General features: G+C 35.6%; 1 protein-coding gene across 1 annotated transcript in view; it reads right to left on the minus strand.

Moving 5' to 3' along the window:
• Nucleotides 1–21,585, minus strand: part of Cctgamma (T-complex protein 1 subunit gamma) — a 92,041-nt gene that overhangs the window by 33,022 nt on the left and 37,434 nt on the right. Inside the window, 1 exon segment of the mRNA NM_001190930.1 lies at nt 14,519–15,028. Within this exon segment, the coding sequence (NP_001177859.1) occupies nt 14,519–15,028 (510 nt within the window).

Consider the following 21,585-nt stretch of genomic DNA (forward strand, 5'->3'; position numbering starts at 1 on the left):
AATCAATGGCTTTTTGGTGATTTTTAATCGGTCGCCATTTCGTCAGTTTTTTTGACGATTTAGGTTCATCGCCTCTAAAAATGATTGTTTTGGACAAATATTTAATTCTACACCTCAATTGTTAAAAACCACAAATTAGAACTAAAATTAAATGACTTGGAAAGTAGCCTATTTTTCAAAAGTCGGTAAATTGGCATCTCTGTAGCATAATCCTATATGTACCAATCTTAACTTAACCAAGCCTGAAAGTTAGCTAAAACATATTAGAAAAACACTCAAAAGTTCCGTTCAGCCCCTAGGCCTTCTTTCGAAGCTGTGACTTTTTTTGACGTCAGTTTTGGCTCAAATCGAGCATAATTACATGCAATATGGTTCCGTTAACTGTACTTGCCGCTGCACCGACGACTTGTGCCTGGTCTACTTTATCTCGCATATTTCGAGAAACGAGACAGAAGTCTTAATTATATAGCGAGAAGCCATCTCAGCTGTTTTGCACGCGACTAACATTTTCTGAAAACAGTGATAGAGTAACGATTATTCTTATCGGCTCCTAACGACTTAATTTAGGGCGCACCGAAATAAAAGTAATTCGCGGCGTCTCCTGAAATTAGCCGATGAGGGCCCTAGCTCAAAGAAGCTATGTTCGAATTGTCGGTGACCGTGCCGTTCCATACGCAAAGAGTTGCAAACATAATACTTTAATTCGCCATGTTAAACGACTGAACGACACTTTAAAACGTGCCCCAGAACAAGCTCAAAACAAAGCTCGCAAAGGATGTATGTATGGTACCTATGCATGTAGGGTGCGAAGATTAGAAAAAATGACTTTTTTATTATTAGCTAATGAGTTAATAAGTTACATAGATGATGGTGTAAGGTGTTATGTGGAAGGAGAAAATGGTTTAAATGCAAATCATTTAATGTATTGTGGCAAAACCTCCCCATGTATGAAGTGGTTCCAATTAAGAAATTTTGTCACGCAACATCAAGTGGCGCGGTAGCGCCACGAAGGCGAGTTTGAGAAGCAGATGAAGCCGCAGCACCAGTGACACTATTAACTTCTATATTGGTGTTCGGAAAAAAATACTTACTATTACTGTTGGTAAGGTTTTTTGTCTCATTAGAATATTTTAGAGCTAAACTATGATTTCCAACAAAAATATTAGTAAAAAGGCTGCTTATTTTTATAATTATTTTGGTGTCTAGGTGTAAAAATCATTGAAAGGCGGTGTCTAGATGTACAAGGTGGCCGATGACGAGGTCTAGGTGGTGTGCTCCGTGGTTTTTGGTGTCTAGGTATAAAAATCATTAAAGGGCAGTGTCTAGGTGTACAAGGTGGCCGATGACGAGGTCTAGGTGGTGCGCTTCGTGGTTTTCGGTGTCTAGGTGTAAACATCATACAAGAACGGCGTCTAGGTGTACAGGGTGGCCGATGACGAGGTCTGAGTAGTTCGCACAGCACAGCAGTTCACAATCAGTGATTTGATGTTATCGATGAAAATGTTACAACAAGCTGTGGTCGACAGGAGCTAAAGATGCTTCTATTTTATTTTTAAGACGTTGAACATGAATTACTCAAAAAAATTTACTAAAAAGGATTGAAATCTCTAAAAAAATTAACTTTTAAAAAGTAACAGGTTAGGCGAGTTTGAAATATTCCTCATCGAAATTACAAATACAAAAGAACTAAGATCAATCAAACAAAGTCAATTTTATTATATTTAATCGTAATGAAGCAAGGAACAACTCTCAAGATAATTACTACGTAACTTTCCATGCCCGTTTCATTATACTTATGGTGTTTGTATGACGTTCTAATATATAAAAAGAACATTTTAGTTGTTCACCAATAATTAAAATGATACGGGAATATTTCAAACTCGCCTAACCTGTTACTTTTTTAAAAGTTAATTTTTTTTAGAGATTGTCTTTTTCTCTTTTTTGCAACTTTTTCAGCCATAATTGTGAATACTAATGTTCGACTGCAACCGGGAAACGACTCGAACCTACGCTTTGGCACGTTTCAAAGCTTTCTCCGCTAGAGGGTCATTCCAGTCGCTTGACATAGCGAATACTAATGTGCCTCGAGCCCCTAAACTAAAACACACGGGTTGGGTAGGATTTTAAGTGGTGCGGGAGCGCCACGAAGGTGAGTTTGAGAAGCAGACGAAGTTTTGGCGCCTGCAACACTATTCACTTCTATATTGGTTTCTTGAATTTTGGATATAAAAAAAAGTTACTTATTACTATTATATCTGCGTTATTCTGATATATTATGATAATGTGTATGCTTAACTACGATTTTGATCAGAAATATTGGCACGAAAGCCGCATTACACATATAATAACTGATGTAATATACACGATTTGCTAAAATCAGATCATTCTTCAGTTTGAAAGAAATGTTAGCACCGTGAAGTTAGCCGCGAACAAGCAGTGGCTATATCATGCGAAATAATAGTTTTTATAGTTTCTTTTCAGATTCTCTTATCTCTTATATTATTATATAAAAGCAATTCATGCAATCAAATCAATTATAGTATATGCATGCTGTGCAATGCCGCCACCCTAAGCGGGTCTTGAGCGTTGTCGTCCAGATCAGACGGGTGGGTGCCTATCACCACTACACAGCGCGTCCTCAGGTTGCGGATAGAGGAACAGCACCTGAGAAAGAGGTTAGCTGCGAATAAATCGAATAAGCAGCCGCGGACAGCCGATAGGAACAGGCGTGGGTGTGATGAGCCCACACTGTCGAACGCATTCATCTAGAAACAGTACGCAAGCATCCAACAAAAAACACTTCACATTATCTCTTATCTCTCAATCTATCTCTTTCATCACACATTACAAAAATGGTCAAAAATCCTGCTGCCGAGGAGGATGCGGGAGCGATGACAACTGCCCCGAAAGGAGATGTGTAGAATGATTCGTCACCTGGTCTTACGCGGTAACGATGCCAGCAAAGGAGCGCTACCTTGCAGGGGGGTGTTAGGATGCGAGAATGCAACCGTAGTGCATCTGATGACGAGTTGACACTGTCCACGTCAAAGTCGGAAAGCTCGCATACTTAGTTCTAGACAGGTATGGGGGTTATCACCTCTAGAACGGTAGACTCACCTGCGATCGGAACAGGATCCGCAGCACGCGGGTTTAACATACTACCATGGATCAAAAAAATCAAAACCAAACCAAAAGAGACTTGAGGGTCGAAACTTGGAATGTTCGCAGACTATACAGAGTAGGCGCGTTTAAAGAACTCATAAAGGAAGCTGATAGGTACAATCTAGATTTGGTAGCGACACAGGAATCGCGGTGACCAGATGGCGGAGTACTAGCATCGGGTAACTTCACGTACCTGTATGGGGCCGGGATCGGGGGATCCCTAGACACCGGATTTCTCGTAAGCAAAAGCATCATACATTCGGTTAAAAATTTCAAGTCCGTCAATGATAGGCTCTTGTACATCATCATCGAAGGTGAATGGTATAGATATGTATTTATTAATGTACACTGTCCTACAGAAGACAAACAAGAAGAAGCTAAGGATCTTTATTATGAAACTTTAGAGCAGGTAATCGACCAGTTCGCGTCTTACGACACAAGAATAGTATTAGGCGATTTCAATGCTAAAATAGGTAGGAAGGAAATGTTTAGGCCTACTACAGGGAAGGAAAGCTTGCACGAAGCCAGCAGTGATAACGGTATTAGGGTCATAAATTTCGCGGCAGCAAAAGATCTTATAATCAAAACTACGTATTTAAAGCACGAGGACATACACATCGCCGGACAGGGCCACACAGAACCAAATTGATCATTTTCTCATTGAAAAAAGACGTCATACTAATGTTCTCGACGCAAGGGCTTATAGAAGGACAGATAGCGACTCGGACCACTTCCTAGTAGTAGCCAAATTAAGAGCTAGATTAGTAGAGAATCAAAATAGTAAGCGAACAAACAAGGTAGAAAGCTTCGATATTGAAAAGCTACGAGATAGAACAGAGCGAATTAGGTACTAGATAGAAAGTAATAACAAGTTTCAGGCACTTGAAGAAGCAAACACATCGCCGGATGGGAATGACGAACCGAATAGCTTATGGGGGGACATCGAAAAAACGGTAAAAGAGGCCGCGAGCAAAGTACTGGGTAAAAAAAAAAGCCAAAGAGCAAACCATGGTTTGACGAAGAGTGCGAACTCTGGTTTGAGAGGCACAAGAAGGCTAAATTAGATAGCTTACCCAATAGAAGCGATAGGACCGTAGAGGAGTATTCTAACTACATAATCTATAGAAATAAGAAGCGGGAGTATCAAAAGAATCTTATTAGGAGAATAGAAACTAACAGAGAGACTCCATTCGGGTAATACTTGCTTCTACGCCGTGAGTAATTTACTTGAGTCGAGGCTATTGTCTAAAAACGTTAAAATAAGAATATACAGGACAATAATACTGCCGGTGGTTCTGTACGGGTGCGAAACGTGGGCTTTCACTAAACATGCGGACAACCGTTTTAGGGTATTTGAAAATAAAGTCCTGCGAAAACACATACATATATATATATATATATATATATATATATATATATATGAATAAAGATTATTTTAAAATTGGTACCGATGAAATCCGCTGCAATCAAATTTTTTCAAATATGCTGTTTTTTTAAAGCCATCTTTTTGCGAATATGAGATGACGAATGTTTTATGTATTCATGCATATCACAAAATGTTATCTGCAGATTCGATTAACATAAAAGGGATGCTGCAAACAATTACTCGTGCAGGTACACTCGTTTTTTTAAAGCTGTGTATTTGTGAATATGAAATGACGAATGCCGTATGGTTTCATGCATATCACAGAATGTAACCTGCAGTTTTGGTCGAGAACAAAAGAATGCTGCGAATAATTTTTTGTGCATGTATGTTATCTTTTTCAAAGCTATCTGTTTGTGAATATTAAATGACTAATGCTGAATGCATTCATGCATATCACAAGATGTAATCTGCAGATTTGATCCTGATGAAAGGGATGCTGCGAAGAATTCTTTCTGCAGATATGATCCTTTTTTCAAAGCTATGTGTTTGTGAATATGAAATGACAAAAATCATTATGTAATTATTTTCTTTATATAAAGAGCACTTACATGAGTTTATCAGTAGAGAAAGATAAATTAATATAAAACAATATAATTTTTTTTAAATAAACCGTAACTTATAATCAAATAAATGTGTTAAACAAACATTACCATCAATTATATACTTTCATTAATTTATTACATATGTTTACTATAATTTTCGAATATATTTTATACAAATTTACTGCTCACTCAACATTTTAACGTTTTTATTAATTAATTATCTATAGTCATATCTATTGATTAATTTCAAATGAGATCTCTACTATTATGTATACTGCTCTTTTACATTTACTTCTAAAATACTCTTAAGTTTGTAATAGTTAAAAATTATTTTTATATAGTAAAACCGTATTCAAAAATAGATGCATTGAAGCATTCTGCATACATTCCACTAATAAAGTGTCATTCTAATATTGACAACTAAATGTTATCTATTTATAACATTTTAAAAATCAACTTTTTGCATGTGCTTAAACGCACGCGGAGCGTGCTTAAACGCACGCGGAGCGTGCTTAATAGTGCATTTTACGCACACTATATCGTAATATATTTTAAATACTGTCTTATTTAATAATTGAGATAAGTATTAAATAAAATAAATTTATCTTCATATGGGGACAGCCGTAAAGAAACGGCCGTCTCTAACCAACGAACAGTTGAACAAAGAGTTCGACCGTAACCGTGAATTGAAGCGTCGAGCGAAAAACAGGCTGCCGACTTACACCGAAACTGGACCGCAATGCCCCATTTGCGGATACCGAGGTATTGCTCGATTGGACGAGTGCCCCAATTTCAACGTCCATGGAATGGACTTAACGTACGGCGAGAAGTACAAGAAGAAGTAGAAGAAGAAGCTCAGGCTAACGGCCGAACCACTTCATTTCCTCCTGTACCTTACCTCAATCCCGTGCAAGGAAGCATTTTGTTTTTACTTATTTCTCTTCTTTCTCTCGTAATGTTTTTTTTAGAAGCAAAAGACTGCCGTACTGACCAACGGCCGTATGTAAAAAGAGAGGCGAGAGACTAAAAATTCACTATTTTTTTTTACTTCTTTCATTATATGTATTATCTAATTAGTGATGATAATAAAAAGTTTTCCTTGTAAAAATTGATATTTATTACAAGTTCTTATTACCCAGTTAGACATGACTGAGTGCGAGCTGGTACACCTGGCAGGGTACACAGCGTCTGGGGGAGGGTGTTGTGACGGCCGAGTGCACGTCAAATGTCTAACGGCTAATCATGTACTAATTGTAATAAGATTATTGTTTCAGCAAGTTGCCAACGAGCGCCGAAACGAGCGAGAACGAGAAACGAGGCAAGATAGAGACAGAGAGAGTGAGAGCATAGGTAGCGCGGTTGCCGCCTGGCCGCACAGCGTTGGCGAGATATGACAACGATGTGCCGACGGCCGGGAGAACCGCGACTAGAGTTAGTCTCGCTGCGCTATCCACACGAGTAGCTCGCGCTACTATATACGCGGATTTGTTGTGAGTCCTGCGAGCATCTCGAGAGCGAACGATATTCGTCCGTGCGTTACTGACGAGTTGCTGCGACGCCCGTCCGAACTGTTACATCTCCACGTCCGAGACCGGACCACGTCCGTTGCGTCAAGTACTACTGCCACTACTGAGTTGTAAGTACCTGCACTCTCACTCTCTCACGTCGACAGGGTAATATCTCTCGTCTCTCTTTATCGTTCGTCGAAGCGTGCGGCGTTTGCACCTCTGTGTATAGTTACAATTGAATATACATTTCCTTATCTAAACTTCTCGTGTGTTATTTCCTACGACCCGACCTACGCCGCCTCCGCGGGCTCGTGTAAAAACACGTGCATGATCTGAGTCGGCCGAGCCGTGCCTTCTGCACGCCCGACGTTAATTTACAATAAACAGGGCCCCTCTGGCCCTGGTTATAACACGTCAGGAAAGTATTAACCGAGTGTTATAGGACATAAAATATGATTTTATATAAAATTACATAATTTTCCATACCTATATTGATCTTTAGCGGAAAAAAAAATTCTGCACATGAATGCATTTCTTTCTTGTCTCTTATATATTTTGCCTTTATCATGTTTTATTATGCCTAACTATGATTTTCAACAAAAATATTGATAAAAATTACTTTTGATATAATACACGAGTGTGTTATTCACAAAATGCTCCAAACAAATCAACGAATATTAGGACCGTTAAGTTAGTCGCAACAAGTGTTAGGACCGTGAAGCTGGCCGCACAGCTATACACAGATAGATATTGCTTTCTCATCGGTTTTCTGCATGCTCGCTCACATGAAGTTTTTAGTGTGTAGGTGTAGAAATAATTTGAAGGCGGTGTCTAGGTGTACGGGGTGGCCGATGACGAGGTCTAGGTGGTTTACAATGTGGATTTTTGTGTCTAGGTGTAAAAATCATTTAAACGCGGTGTCTAGGTGTACAGGGTGTCCGATGACGAGGTCTAGGTGGTGCGCTTTGTAGTTTTTTGTGTCTCCGTGTAAAAATAATTTGAGGGCGGTGTCTAGATGTATAATGTGGCCGATGACGAGGTCTAGGTGGTGCGCTCCGTGGTTTTTGGTGTCTAGGTAAATAAATCATACGGGGACGGCGTCTAAGTGTGCAGGGTGGCCGATGATGAAGTCTGGAAGGTGCGTTCGTGATTTTTTATGTCTACATAAATACATCATACGAAAACGGCGTCTAGGTGAACAGGGCGGCAGATGCCGAGGTCTACGTGGTGCGCTCCGTGGTTTTATATTTTTAGGTACATACATTATACGAGGACGGCGTCTAGGTGTACAGGGTGGCTGATGACGAGGTCTAGGTAGTTCGCACTTTGTTTTGGTGTCTAGGTGTAGAAATCATTCTAGGGTAGTGTATCAGAACAATCAGTGATTTCATGTTAGTGATAAAAATGTTACAAAAAAAAAACATGGTCAAAAGGTGCTAAAGATGCTTATATTTTATTTTTAGGAGAAATAAAAAATCCTTTAAAAAATTACTAATAAGGACTGAAATCTCAAAACATTAACTTTAAAAAAAGTAAAAGGTTAGGCGAGTTTGATATGTTCCGCAACAAAATAATAGATAAAAAAGAACTGAGATCAATCAACCAAAGTCAAGTTTATTATATGTAATTATAATGAAGCAACAAAATTATTTTTGGTCAATATAGGGCTTTCTTAACTTAAAGTTAAGTTATATACTGATCAATTAGGAAAATTCTCAAGATACTTACTACGTAACTTGCTATGACCGTTTCATTTTGTTTATTGGTGAACAACTAAAATTTTCCTTTTATGTATTAGAACGTCATAAAAACACCATAAGTACGATGAAACGGCCATAGCAAGTTACGTAGTAAGTATCTTGAGAGTTGTTCCTAATTGATCAGTATATAACTTAACTTTAAATTAAGTAAGCCCTTTATTGACCAAAAATAATATGTTGCTTCATTATAATTAAATATAATAAACTTGACTTTCGTTGATTGATCTCAGTTCTTTTTTATCTGTTATTTTGTCGCGGAACATATCAAACTCGCCTAACCTTTTACTTTTTTAAAAGTTAATTTTTTTGTTGTTATTAAAGGCGCGATTTTAAAAAGTTAAAAAAATGTGTAGAAATCCGAAGATAGCTGCTTTGATTGAGAACAAACTAGTGAACGTAGAAGACAGCAATTATAAAATGAAGAAAACTGTTTTGAACTATAAAAAAACTATTGTCTTCATTATTAATAGTTATTGTCAGTTGTATTCATTTTTTTTTTTATTAATTTTCTAAATTGTACAATTTAACACCTGAAAAAAACCCAACTGAAGAATCTAGCAAACTAAATAAAACTGAAAACAACAAAAGATTACTGTTATCTGTGTCCCAATTCCGAGATTTTTCTGCTATCATCTGCAGTTCATAACGGTTTTTTTTCAGTTGTTTTCATTTTTCTTTTTCGTTAGGGATTTAAGATATCGTTATCATTTAATATAAAAGTAAATATGGATTTGTGTATTACATTTTAGTACAGAGTATCAATGCTATGATTGTTATAACCTCACAATTTACATTATATTATAAATGTAAATAAAAAAAAATGTTTAATTAGTTTTATTTTATTGTTAGATTTTGTTAATATAATTAATATTATCATCAAATAATTACAAAGAGTTTAAAAACATTTTTTAATATTTAAAATGTATTACTATTCTGTTCAAAGCAAGAGACATAATATATTTACGATTTCTCGACTTCGGTAGGAATATTTGTAACAATAAAATCAAGTTCTATGATTTTTTTGGCGATGATCCAAGTGACGCAATTTATTTCTAGACCTCCAAGGTCTCCGCGCTACCACGCAGCTAGCCGGCGAGAACAAACCACATACGTGATTTACTCAAGAGAACTTGAATCGCGTTTTACTTCTCCCTCGTTAGCTAGACACAGAACACAACACGGGTGAGAGCCGGTCCTGGGACTGTACAAGCAGACACGGGCAAAATCGAAGGTAGAATGAAGTACATCGCAGACACGAGCGAAACTACAGCCCATCGCATCATCGCCAGTCATCGTTATATAGCGGTAGATATACGCGTTAATCGAACAGGGTCTCGGATCCTTGCGCATGCAAGTAACGAGAAGAGTTTATAACTCTCATTGCCTCGGGCTACTGTCCGCAATCGGATTAATCCGATCTCTTGGCCACCGGCATGACTGTGTCTTAAAACGGTCATTACTCTTCTTGGTCTTGTGCATGTATAAGATTTTAGTTTTTTGAGAAGAGCAATGATCATTTACTGATCTGCGTCTAAATTCTGACAGCAGATCACAAATAGAAATTCGATTCTATATATTAGTATATTTTATAATACGTTGTAGGTCCGGGATACCAGGTAGTGGAAAGTTATTTCAATAATAATAGTATGTTATTTCTTTTCAATAAACAAAATATATTCCATCAGTAGTCTCTTAAGATAGAATATTGCGTAAATTGCAAGTATTCTTTATAACATAGAATTTTGTATGTACAATACATACGTTTTAATTTTACAATATATTTATAAGTCAATACGCTTTATTTTGCGTATTGGCGTTGTATCACGATTTTCTAAGTATATAAACAATTCGAAATTCAAAAAGTTTTTCTACCTGATACACGTTAATTGCGTTATCAGATTTGACAAGCTAAATTTATAAGTCTTTTGGAAATATGAAAATTTTACAAGTCTAAGAAATATTCGAAAATATTTTAAGTCTTTTACCTGCTCAAGGCATAAGTTGCTCAAGAGCAGGGGCTAGGCACTTTAGTTGCGCTGGCGCTTAAGTTGCGCTTCGGAGAGAGCGGATATCGCGCCGCCGAAAACACTCTCACATTCATACCTGCACACATACATTCACACCTATATACATTTATCATTCATACAAGCGTATTCTAATGCGCGCGCCGCGCCACAACTCCTTCTCTCGCGCTGCAGCGCTCGCCGCTCGCTGGCTTGTGGCGCTGCTGGTGTTATGCTGCTGTGAGTTCAGCTGACCTGGAGCGTTTACATGAAGGGTGGGAAAGCGCGACATACTCGAGTAAAATCAAAAAAGTTATTTAGTAAATTTTAGTTTTTATTTTTCATAATTTTTTGCAATTTTCTGCGGAGCTTCTACGGGGTGTTACAGTCTTGCATACACCCGCCTATGGGGGTAAAGAGGAGGACAACGGCTACATTCAGGTCCATTCCACATTTATAGAGGATACGTGTCCGTAGTTCTAAGTCCGACCAAAAGTAAAATAGCGAACGCGCTCCGATTCCTTCCAACGGCTTCCGTTCGCCAAGCCTTAAATCACGATTAAACCAAGCACATGCTACTATATTTATTATGCCGTACTGATTCCTAATCCCTTCGTACATCTGGTCTCGTAAAATTAATATTATTGTCTCCCACCCTCCCGACTGGTGACAACATAACGATCGAGTTGAAAATTATGAAAATGTTACATATAGTAGGCGAATCGATATCTTCAACAATAATTAATAATAATAAAAATGACAAATCGTTTAAAGTCATAGCCAATCCCTGGTAAAAACGTTCACCAATATTTCACCATTGCTTGGCCAATTATTCCAACATTGGCCAATGATTTTGGTAACGGCTGGCCAGGTAACACTGACATTTTCTCACGGTTTTTTACAAACGCTGGTAAAACTTTTCAATTGCGAGAACAAGTCAGATAAACTTTACGGTGTAAACTGTGTTATTTATCAATCTGATTTTTGATTATTGACGATATAACATTATGAATGCATGATGTATGCTGCAAATAAAGTAAGTTACTTAAATACGCGTATTTTAGGTTAGGGTTCGGATTTAGATGAGCACATGGCTTGAGCGCTGTGCTGCGTCGATAACTTTTTACCGGCCAAGAGAGATGGTACTTTTTTTACCAGGGATGAAGTATATTCTTCTCTTCACAATTATAATAGAAACGTCATTGATTATCATAAGAGCTCTGAAAGTGAAAATGTTTCATGGAATAAAATCATTCATTCTGACATTCATTCGAATTCTATTAGGCGAAAAAGTTTGAAAAATAAAAATATTGCGAAATTCATAAGAAAGAGATACTAAGCAATAGAAAAAGACATTAAAAAACAAGAGATACTATATAAACGTATGTTGCAATATAACAAGAATAAACATAAAATTGCAATGGCAAACAGAATTAAAAAAAATACAATGCGATCAATGTAGTAAAGAATAATACGAATCAGTTGCTAAAGAATACTGAAAAATGTATACCTGGAATTATGTTAAAATTAGATTTTTCAGTTTCTTCGTCGCAACGCAGATTAGAAGCTGACAATTTAGTATCTACTTCTATCTATGTACGAGACAATTACATAAATAATACGAAGAAAATATTGAGAAGCTTTCAAAATAAAATTGAATTATCCTTAACTCAATTAGGTGATATATCTATTATGAATAATATAGACTGTGCATTAACTGTTTTATGCGGAATACCCAAACATACCTCTTCTTCAGAACCATATTTTACAAATAGTGAGTATGATTTTCGGCTTAGTTTATTTAACGATTTTAATATTGATAACAAAATTATGATGAATGAGAATGGACAAACTACTGATGTTTTACCACTTATCGAAGAAAACAGTAAAAACAGTAAAGTCTGGTAATGTAATGGTTATTGTAAGAGTATCGATGTTGATATATTCATTAAACTACAAGTTCTTTTTTTAGAAATTCTTAAAGTAAGTTTCAGAAGTTCTTACAATTTTCTATTATCTATTGATCTATGTTTGAGAGAGAGAGAGAGAGAGAGAGAGAGAGAGAGAGAGAGAGAGAGAGAGAGAGAGAGAGAGAGAGAGAGTAAATTCAGCTCCCGGATAATTTTGGTGCGGTTGAAGAAGCCAGCAATGACAGCCTACACTGCCGAAATAGTCTAAATTGGCTCCAGACGCCTTGAGATGTTTAAAGTAGCCAACAACGTCAAGCCACACAGCCCAGAGAATGCGAATCAACTCCAGGGTAGTGTGTGCATGGTTGAATTGGTAGCGATAGACAGTAAATTATCTCAGTCCCTGACAGCATTGCAACATATAGAGACATCAGAAATACAACACTGATTTAACTCTGAAAACAAATCACAGAAACACATAGTCACTGATATCACTGCACATAACACAATAAATGTCTCTTTAAAAAATAATAAACCCAAAAAAACAGCAATACCTTTTGTGAATCTTGTGTATTAGTAAATCGTCACCTATACAGCATCTAGCAACAAAATATATTAGCACAGCTATAAAAGCACCAGGATCAGCATCAGGAGTAGACACAAAAGCAAGAGATAACCTCCAAGCAAAAACTCAAATTTCTTGCTGGAGTTACGCATCTTTCCATATTGCAGTATTCCTCGATGGAGTGACACTCCCGCATCGCATCGTTGGTGCCATTCTAGGTGCATCACTTTTGAATATTTTTTGCACTGTCTTATATAAACAAGAACTGCTAGCAGCCGATCCGCAAGCGTGATCGCGATGAGCGGAGACTGCTTCAGACCACATAAAGGCGCCATAGCAGCATTTCTGATTTTCAAACTACTTATAATACTGTTTCACTTTCTCTCTCTCTCTCTCTCTCTCTCTCTCTCTCTCTCTCTCTCTCTCTCTCTCTCTCTCTCTCTCTCTCTCTCTCTCTCTCTCTCTCTCTCTCTCTCTCTCTCTCTCTCTCTCTCTCTCTCTCTCTCTCTCTCTCTCTCTCTCTCTCTCTCTCTCTCTCTCATCATGCAAGACTGAAAATTTTGTTTTGTATAAATGAATAAAAAGAAAAACAGAAAAACGAACCTGAGTGGATTAAAATTTATTTTATAGAAGCTGAAATAGAAATGATGCAGTTTTCAGTTAAACAGAGTATACAGGATGACTAACCAAATTTTTGAAATCAAAATCAAAATCTTCAAAATTAACTGGTATTGTAAATAGCCCAAAGAAAGGTCCCGTTGTGCTGTATAATCCTAATTAAATCCAAAATTTGAACTTGATTATTTCCTTTTTACTCCAGTTATTATTAGTTTAGAGAATAACTTTTTTCAGTTTTTGGTGTTTTTCTACGGATCTGCCTCATGAAATGGCTCAAAATTATAGTGGTGTATAGTTCTAATGACCTTCAATAATCAAGAGTTGTAGTCTACATTTTCATATATACACCCATCTGTAAATTTTTGTCTTCGGAGCCATTTTTGGTGTGAAACAACTAAGACAGTAAAGTGAAAATTGTTACACTAGCCTGTTTCTACATGATAAAACATGCATTAACGCCAAAAATTATACATCTTGCATTAATTTACTACCTATGTGCCACTATAATGATAGATACCGACTGGTAATCTTGAACACACAGATTGCATCTGATGTTTCTAATATTCACACCTACATATAAACATGCATGCCAGAATAGTGGGGGTATATATATATATATATATATATATATATATATATATATATTTAAGCTTACGCAATATTGTATTTATAGCACTTAGTGGCATTAATCCGCGCCTATCCGTTGCACAAGTAGTTTATTATTTTATTGTGTTCATCACCCTTGCGTGCTCACCGCGCGGTGTAAAATTGGACAGCTAATGCCATGGATACGCGTTAAAAGGGATTTATGCTGATCAGTGCAATAAAATAGTGTATGATACTCGTGTCATAAAAAGTCTTCATGAACTTTTTGTGACACTTATGTATTTATGACTATAATTATGAAAATGTATATAAATAATAAGACAACCGCCAAAAAGTTGCTAGAGTTACACAACTAATTTCTCATTCAATAACTCAAATTTGTAATATTACTAAAAAGTTATATTGTGCAGAAGTTTACCTTTATGTAGCGTTTAATATCTATTTCCTGGTGACCATTTTGATTAAGCATTATCGTGCGAACTGCATCTAATGCTATTTCACAGGCTAAATCAGACCAACGACCAATAAATTTTGTTCCAACGCAAGACTTCACTACTTCTGTAAGTTTGCTTTTGTCATTACAATCAAGAACCAAACTTAAATCTTCCTTTAAAACAGTAATCATATCCTCTAACGCCTGCTTGTACGCTTTAATAATAACGGTTGGATGCAATCCTTGCTCTAAAAATGGCTCTGCGTTAGCTAGCATTTCACCAGCTAATACAATTACTGATGTTGTTCCATCACCAACTTCTTCATCTTGCGTTCTAGCTATTTCTATCATAGATTTTCCAGCTGGATGTTGAACAGTTATTTCACGCAAAATTGCATTGCCATCATTTGTCATTACAATTCCTCCCATTGGATCCATCAACATTTTTAACATAGCCTGTGGCCCCAAACATGTTCTGATAACATCAGCGATTGTCTACAATATAAAGCATAGTATTAATTATTAAATAATTAAACTCATTTTAAATTGAGCTTATTAGTAAAAGAAGATAAATTAAAAAATGTATACCTATGAATTCATAAAATAATTGTTAGAAATAAAGTGTATTTTATTAACTTATTAATGCACTGAGGTAAACATTTTATTAAATCAACAAAAAAAAAATATATTGTTTGGAATTTACGGCGATCAATGCCGCCTTCATTTTCAACAAAAGAAAAATCAGAAAAAAATTTGAAACTGGAGTCAACAACATATTCAGTTGTTCGAATATTAACATTCAAATAAACTCAGTTTGAGTTTGAACAAAATAACTTGTATTACAAAAAAAAAAATTCAATCAAATAAAAATTACGTGAGTAGGTTGTTTTAAATATTTTTTATGATAAGTGCATGAAAAAGGTCACTTTTCATGCATGTAAAATGAATGAAAAATCCAGTTTTTCTTAGCAGCGGGAGGAAAAACTTTTTCCTTCCAAGGGAGTAATTTTTTCCGGGAGAGATTTTTTGTCGAATTTTGTATTCCTTTCAGATGCATGAAAAGTGGCCTATTCATGCACTTATCAAATATAGTACTCGTGCTCAAAACATCACCCTCGCTAGAAAAAGCCAATCTCCCCCCCCCCCTAGTTACACAATATACTATTTCCCAACACGCGCATGTAATGAGCCATTTTCATACCTAAAAGTAACGTAGAAAATCGTCCATTCCAAGCGTGTTAGAAAAAGTTTGAGCTCAAGCAGGGAGAAAATTATTTATAAGCAGAAGAAAGAATGTTTTGGGGAGAATGTTAAAAAATACTGGAAAAGATGGATAGATACATCAGTTTATTTGTAGTCTTTACTAGTCAAAAATATACATGTATAAAAATGTCACTTACAAACATGTATGTATCATATTTTTGTTAAATCGAAGTGCATTTGGCAGTCTTTGAAATCTATCACGTCCCAGAAATTATTTTACATAATAATAAATTAACGGTAAAAACAAGAAGGTTAATCACATCATCATTCAACTTGTCATTGCATACAAGATAAAATTTAAATACTTGTTGTCAGTGGTCGACACATTCATTGTCGTACTGTTAAATATGCCTGCGCATGACTGGTTTAAAGCTACTGAAGGTGGCTTATCATGACTAAGCTATTCAAAATTATTAAGCGAATAAAATTTACATTCCGTTGGTGCGTTTATTTCATGGCGATATTTCGTTTAACAACTATTAATCAATTATAGCTATGTGAGTGAAAGAAAGAGAATAATACAAATTGTAAGCGATTTTAAGTGATTTCATTAATTTGATCCCGAGAAATAGATCATATACAGAAAATAAACGCTTTTCTGTGTTACACAATAACTAAAAACCTCCGCTACAACGGGAGGGAATGGCTCTCACGCTCGAAATGAGAAGCTTGTCATTCACTTCAGATGCGTGAAAACGGTATTTTTACACAACACCTTTAAACTTCGAAAAAATCAATTTTTTATAGCTTCTTTTGACAGGAAATTTTCCGTAGAACACGCTCCTGAAACCCGTTTATAAAAAGTTATAAGCAAAATAATAAACAAAATTTTTATCGTTTTTTCGTAAAATTGCGTATTTTTCATTTTTTCTAATACGACTAATAATTTAAATTTTAAGTTTTATAAACTTAATCTGAATAAAATTTTTATTGTAAATGTTGAAAATACTATTTTTTTACCGTAGTATATATGTATATTATGCTCCACATTTTAGTAAATAAATTTGAGCGTATTGATAACATTTTTTGCGTTATTTTTGAGATAAATTTCTAGTTTCGCTTCTTACATAAGGCTCCGATTGAAACGTAGGGACATTTATTTGAATTCAAATATCGCGCGCCCGCGCGCCACCTGTGGGCAGGTTAGAATCAATTTGTCGAAGAAGGACAGAGCAACCGTTCTGCTGTTCTGCTAGCAGACAGCAAATATTTCAAAACACAGCTGATATAGTCCTGGGATGTGTTTTACACTGAGTAAACACAGCTAATGTTTTAATACATAGAAAAAGCTGATATTTTTTAAAAGTGTATTTAAATTAATCTTAGTAGTATTTGTAGTGTTTTTGGGGTTATAGCTTATATCCCTAAAAAGTAAAAAAAAAGAGAAGTGTTAGTCTAAAAGCAGAGCAGTGAAGTTATTTAAAAAAGTGTGAAGTGTAGTGATTTTAAAAATATGTGTGATAATCGAGATGCCAATGGAAGGTTTGCGAGTACCCATCCAGACAAGAAGTACTCTCGATGCAGAGGCAAGAAGAGGCCAAGAAGATTACTAGAAGTAACGTGTCAGGATGAACCTGCCAACAAGTCAAGACCTTCAAGATCAGCAAGAAAGATGCAAACTCCAGCAGCGGAAGGAACCTCTGAGGTTAGGAATAGATTGAATGATATCAACATTATATTTCTTTCGCTCGAGGAACTTGATTTTTAATCAATGCCATGAAAAAGTTTAACTTGGCGAATCAGAAGCTCAAGGATTAGGATTCAAGATTAAAGTAGTGCATTGAGTGTGGTCAGCTGGCAGCTATCAACTCATGCAGAAAAATTGGTGTCAAGAACCATGCTTGGAAGAATAACAGAAGAGCAGTGGTTACATTTCGTGCTCTTGAACTTGGACACGGTGGTCTATCAACATTTTGTGGGTTGATGGACTGCTTAAACCCATAGCTCAGTCTGCATGTGTTTCAATCAACAAACAATCCAGTAAAGTGCGTGAAGAAGTGGCCAAGGACACCATGAAGACTGCAGTGATAGAAGAAAAAACCGCTACAGAGACTGCAGCACTCGGATCAAACATTTGGAGGTTAGATTGGTAATTTTCTGCAGTTTCAACTTTAAGGTTCAGCACAGTAACCAAAAGAAAAGATAAGAATAAAGTGTTATCATTATCAAGGATAAAATAACCCTTTTTATAAAAATTCATGAAATGCCTTTTTTTGGTTGCAGGTAAGAAAAGCCGTACAGAACCCAGACGTATGAGTGAATACACCTCACAATTGCCGAGAGTCAAGGTCTATGTGTGTGGAACATAGGAAACTTGGTCCCAAAGGATTTGGTAAGCACTAATTTAAGTTACACTTTCAACAATTTTCATAAACTTTAAAGTTGATTTTCTCTAAATGTTGTTTTTACTGATTTCAGCTCACTGTCCGTAGGATTCCAAGTGAACAAATGGTTCTTTTGTGCTCGAATTCAAGTAGGATACTTTGTACACTTGTAGTTTTAGTATGATTGCAGGGATTTTAATTTGAATGTTCAGAAAATCTTTAATACACAAAAAGGTGGCATAATAAGCGAAATAAAAAGAAAAAATTTAGTATTTTCATCGCTAAACCATTTCTAAGCATTCAAATCAAAATCCCTGCAATCATACCAAAACTACAAGTGTACAAAGTATCCTACTTGAATTCGAGCACAAAAGATATTTATGCTAAATATACTAGAAAAAATTTTAAATGATTTACTTTAATTTTTTGATTTTTACTTATAAGTCTTTTTTCAGGGTTTAAAGGTGTTGTGTCCCCTTAACAAATTGTATATTGTGCAACTAGAGTGGGGGGAGGGCTATTTCTAACGAGGGTTAGATTTGATCACAAGTTGGTGTCGAGGGCGCCGGAGGCAAAGACGCTGTAGCGTCAGGGAATGTCTCTCACGCCCAAAATGAGAAGCTGGTGAATCACTTTAGATGCATGAAAACGGATCTTATTCATGCATGTCTTAGGAAAAATAATTTTATCCATCAAACAGAAAAGTACAAAAATTGTATAGAATTATGTAAGGAGTAGAAGCAATCTTCATATCTTACACTATATTAAAATTGTATACTTGGTCGATTTTGTAAAAGCCCTCCAAAACTCATAACAATGAAAAAATTTAATTTATTTTACAGTAGAATGTTCTCTAAACTTTAATCGTTCAGGTCAGCGAAAAAAAATTTGAATTGTATTTTGTTGTAGATTCTGCTGGATCATTATTAATTGTTAAATCGAATTCATCCGAAAGAAATTTTAATAATGGTTTTGACTTTTCATCTGAAAAGTTGATGTTGAAATCGTCAGCCAAAATGAGTGGAAGTGTATGTAAATTTTTGTTGTATCGGCTAAGCGTCCGAGATACACTTTTAGAATACTCTAAAAGTGCTCCATGAATAAATTCTTGAATATGATTGTTTATTAATAAGAACATAAGAAAAAATATGAAAAATAAGAAAAGAAAATAACGACGTGATAAACACGTAGAGGGATACAATAGACGCTCACGCCGCACTGTTTGTAGTTAAAGAGAGACAACGTGCGAGAGAGGCATAGTATAGCTATGGGAGAGAGAGCGAGAGAGAGAGGTATAGTATAGCTATATACTTACTAATGCGGCGTGACCCCTCTCCGAGCGCGAGAGAAAAAGAGTGAGAGAAAGAGGCATAGTATAGTCGTATGCTGGAAGAGAGAGAGAGAGAGCGCGCGGCGGCCTGCCCAACCCCGAGCGCTGATAGAGAGGGAGAGAGAGAGAGAGAGAGAGAGAGAGAGAGAGAGAGAGAGAGAGACAGAGAGAGAGAGCGCAGTATAGCAGGGAACGCGCACTATAGTAAAAAAGTGTCGGTTTTTGGTAACGCTCGAAGAATGTCGTTTTTCTCCGCGTAGCCCCCATCCGCCGATCGCGCGATAAGGAACTTCGTTCCTAAAAGAAAATTTTTCTCAAAGTTTTAGCCCTGGAAGTGCCAAGGGGAATCTGCAGCAGCCATTTGAGTGTTTAAGGTTGGCTTTTTTAAAAATCGGTTCACTATGAAATTCTATTCTCGAATAAATGCAAACATTGTCCGTAAGAATTTTGGTTTTAGTTGAAAAGGAGTGCGCAAGAGACCTTTGCAAGTAAGCCCAATTTTTAACTATTTTTTGAATAATTTGAGTAATATACTATATATACGGCTGAAAATTTACAAATCTTTCTCTTTTTTTGTACCGAATATGAGTACAAAATTTAAGAAAATGTGACTACGATATAAAAAGTTAGAAAATTCACTAGAACCCCACCTTAAAAATCAAAAACCGAAATTCAGCACAGTTTTTTAATTTTAGTACGTTCCCTGTTGAATTGGCTAACTTTTCGAATAAATCATGGTATTCCTTGTCAAAAAATACGTTTACACGAATTTTTTCAGATTTTTCCAGATGGTAGAACATAGTTAAAATATAAAAAAAAAACTGATTTTTTTTCAGTTTTCATTAGTTTTGCGCCGTTTTCGTTCATAAGTATTGTGTCTGTGTGCGTACACATTTGGTATACAACTTGCTATTGATGTGGTAGAAATATGTCTCAACATATAGGCAGTTAGTTCCATGACAAGCTTAATTCTTCTCTTGCTAATAGTTTTAATGATAAAAACATTTTGTATTAAAGTATTAAAGTATAAAAAACTTCTTCTATTTCACAGTGAACAAATGTCATATAAAGCTTTGCAACATTCTAATCTCTAACAATTCTTTGTATGATAAATAATCATCTAATTTGGATTAACTTTTTCGTATGAAAAGAGTTTTGATAACGTCAAATCAGGTTTTTGTAATATTTAATTTTGTCAAATTTTGACAAATGACAAATTATTGTATACAACTGCATATTTATTTGTACATTCTATACATCACTTGATTTTGTCAACTTTTTCTTAACAAATACTTTGCATATAACTACTATACATTTATTGTATGTATTCTCATTTTTTTAAGTAGTTTTACTTTGGAATGATATGTTTTACATAAAAAATAAAATAAAAAATAGATTCAAAACAAACAACACTAAATTGTATAGGAGTTAACTTCTATCTACCGGTATACATTATTGTATGCATTATTTATGCGCTAAAAGAATAAACATTAAACAAAAGTAAACTTTGAATAGCCAAACCTAGAACATTTTATCACAGTAGTAGAAAGTATGCTAGTTGCTTACTATGAATTTAATCTTACTGACTTTTCCTACCCAGCGATTTACACATTAAAAATGCTTTGGCTAATTGATCAATAATGATAAAAGTACTACATTAAATAATTATTAGAAAAAAATATCAATATACCTGAAGCATGTAAAGTTAGTGAATGTTTATTACAACTAATAGGAGTATCCTAATATATTTTAAAAATTTTGTTAGCTGATAGTAATTTTCCTGAGATAAATTGCATATCTTTACAGTGATTAATTGAATTGTTTTAATTAGAGATCGTAATATATCTTTTTCCAGTTTTTCAATTGCTGAAAATATTTTATAATTGTTTATATATACGAGGCATTATTTGTCAACCGGACACCCCCTGCTCTCCAGAGTTGTTTAAACTTTTAAGAATCAATCGAGGTTTCAAAATTTGTGTTTTTTCGTCTAGTTTTTGGAGCAGAGTGGCGTTTTTCGATTATCAAAATGGCTGAGACAATATGGCGGCTTAATTCAACGGCTTGATGTAGGACTTTAGCTTCATTACAGAAATTATTCAAAATGAATGAGCGCATCAGGCTAAAAATGTTTA

The sequence above is a fragment of the Nasonia vitripennis genome (genome assembly GCF_009193385.2).
Source record: "Nasonia vitripennis strain AsymCx chromosome 4 unlocalized genomic scaffold, Nvit_psr_1.1 chr4_random0010, whole genome shotgun sequence".
NCBI classification, from domain to species: Eukaryota; Metazoa; Arthropoda; class Insecta; order Hymenoptera; family Pteromalidae; genus Nasonia; species Nasonia vitripennis.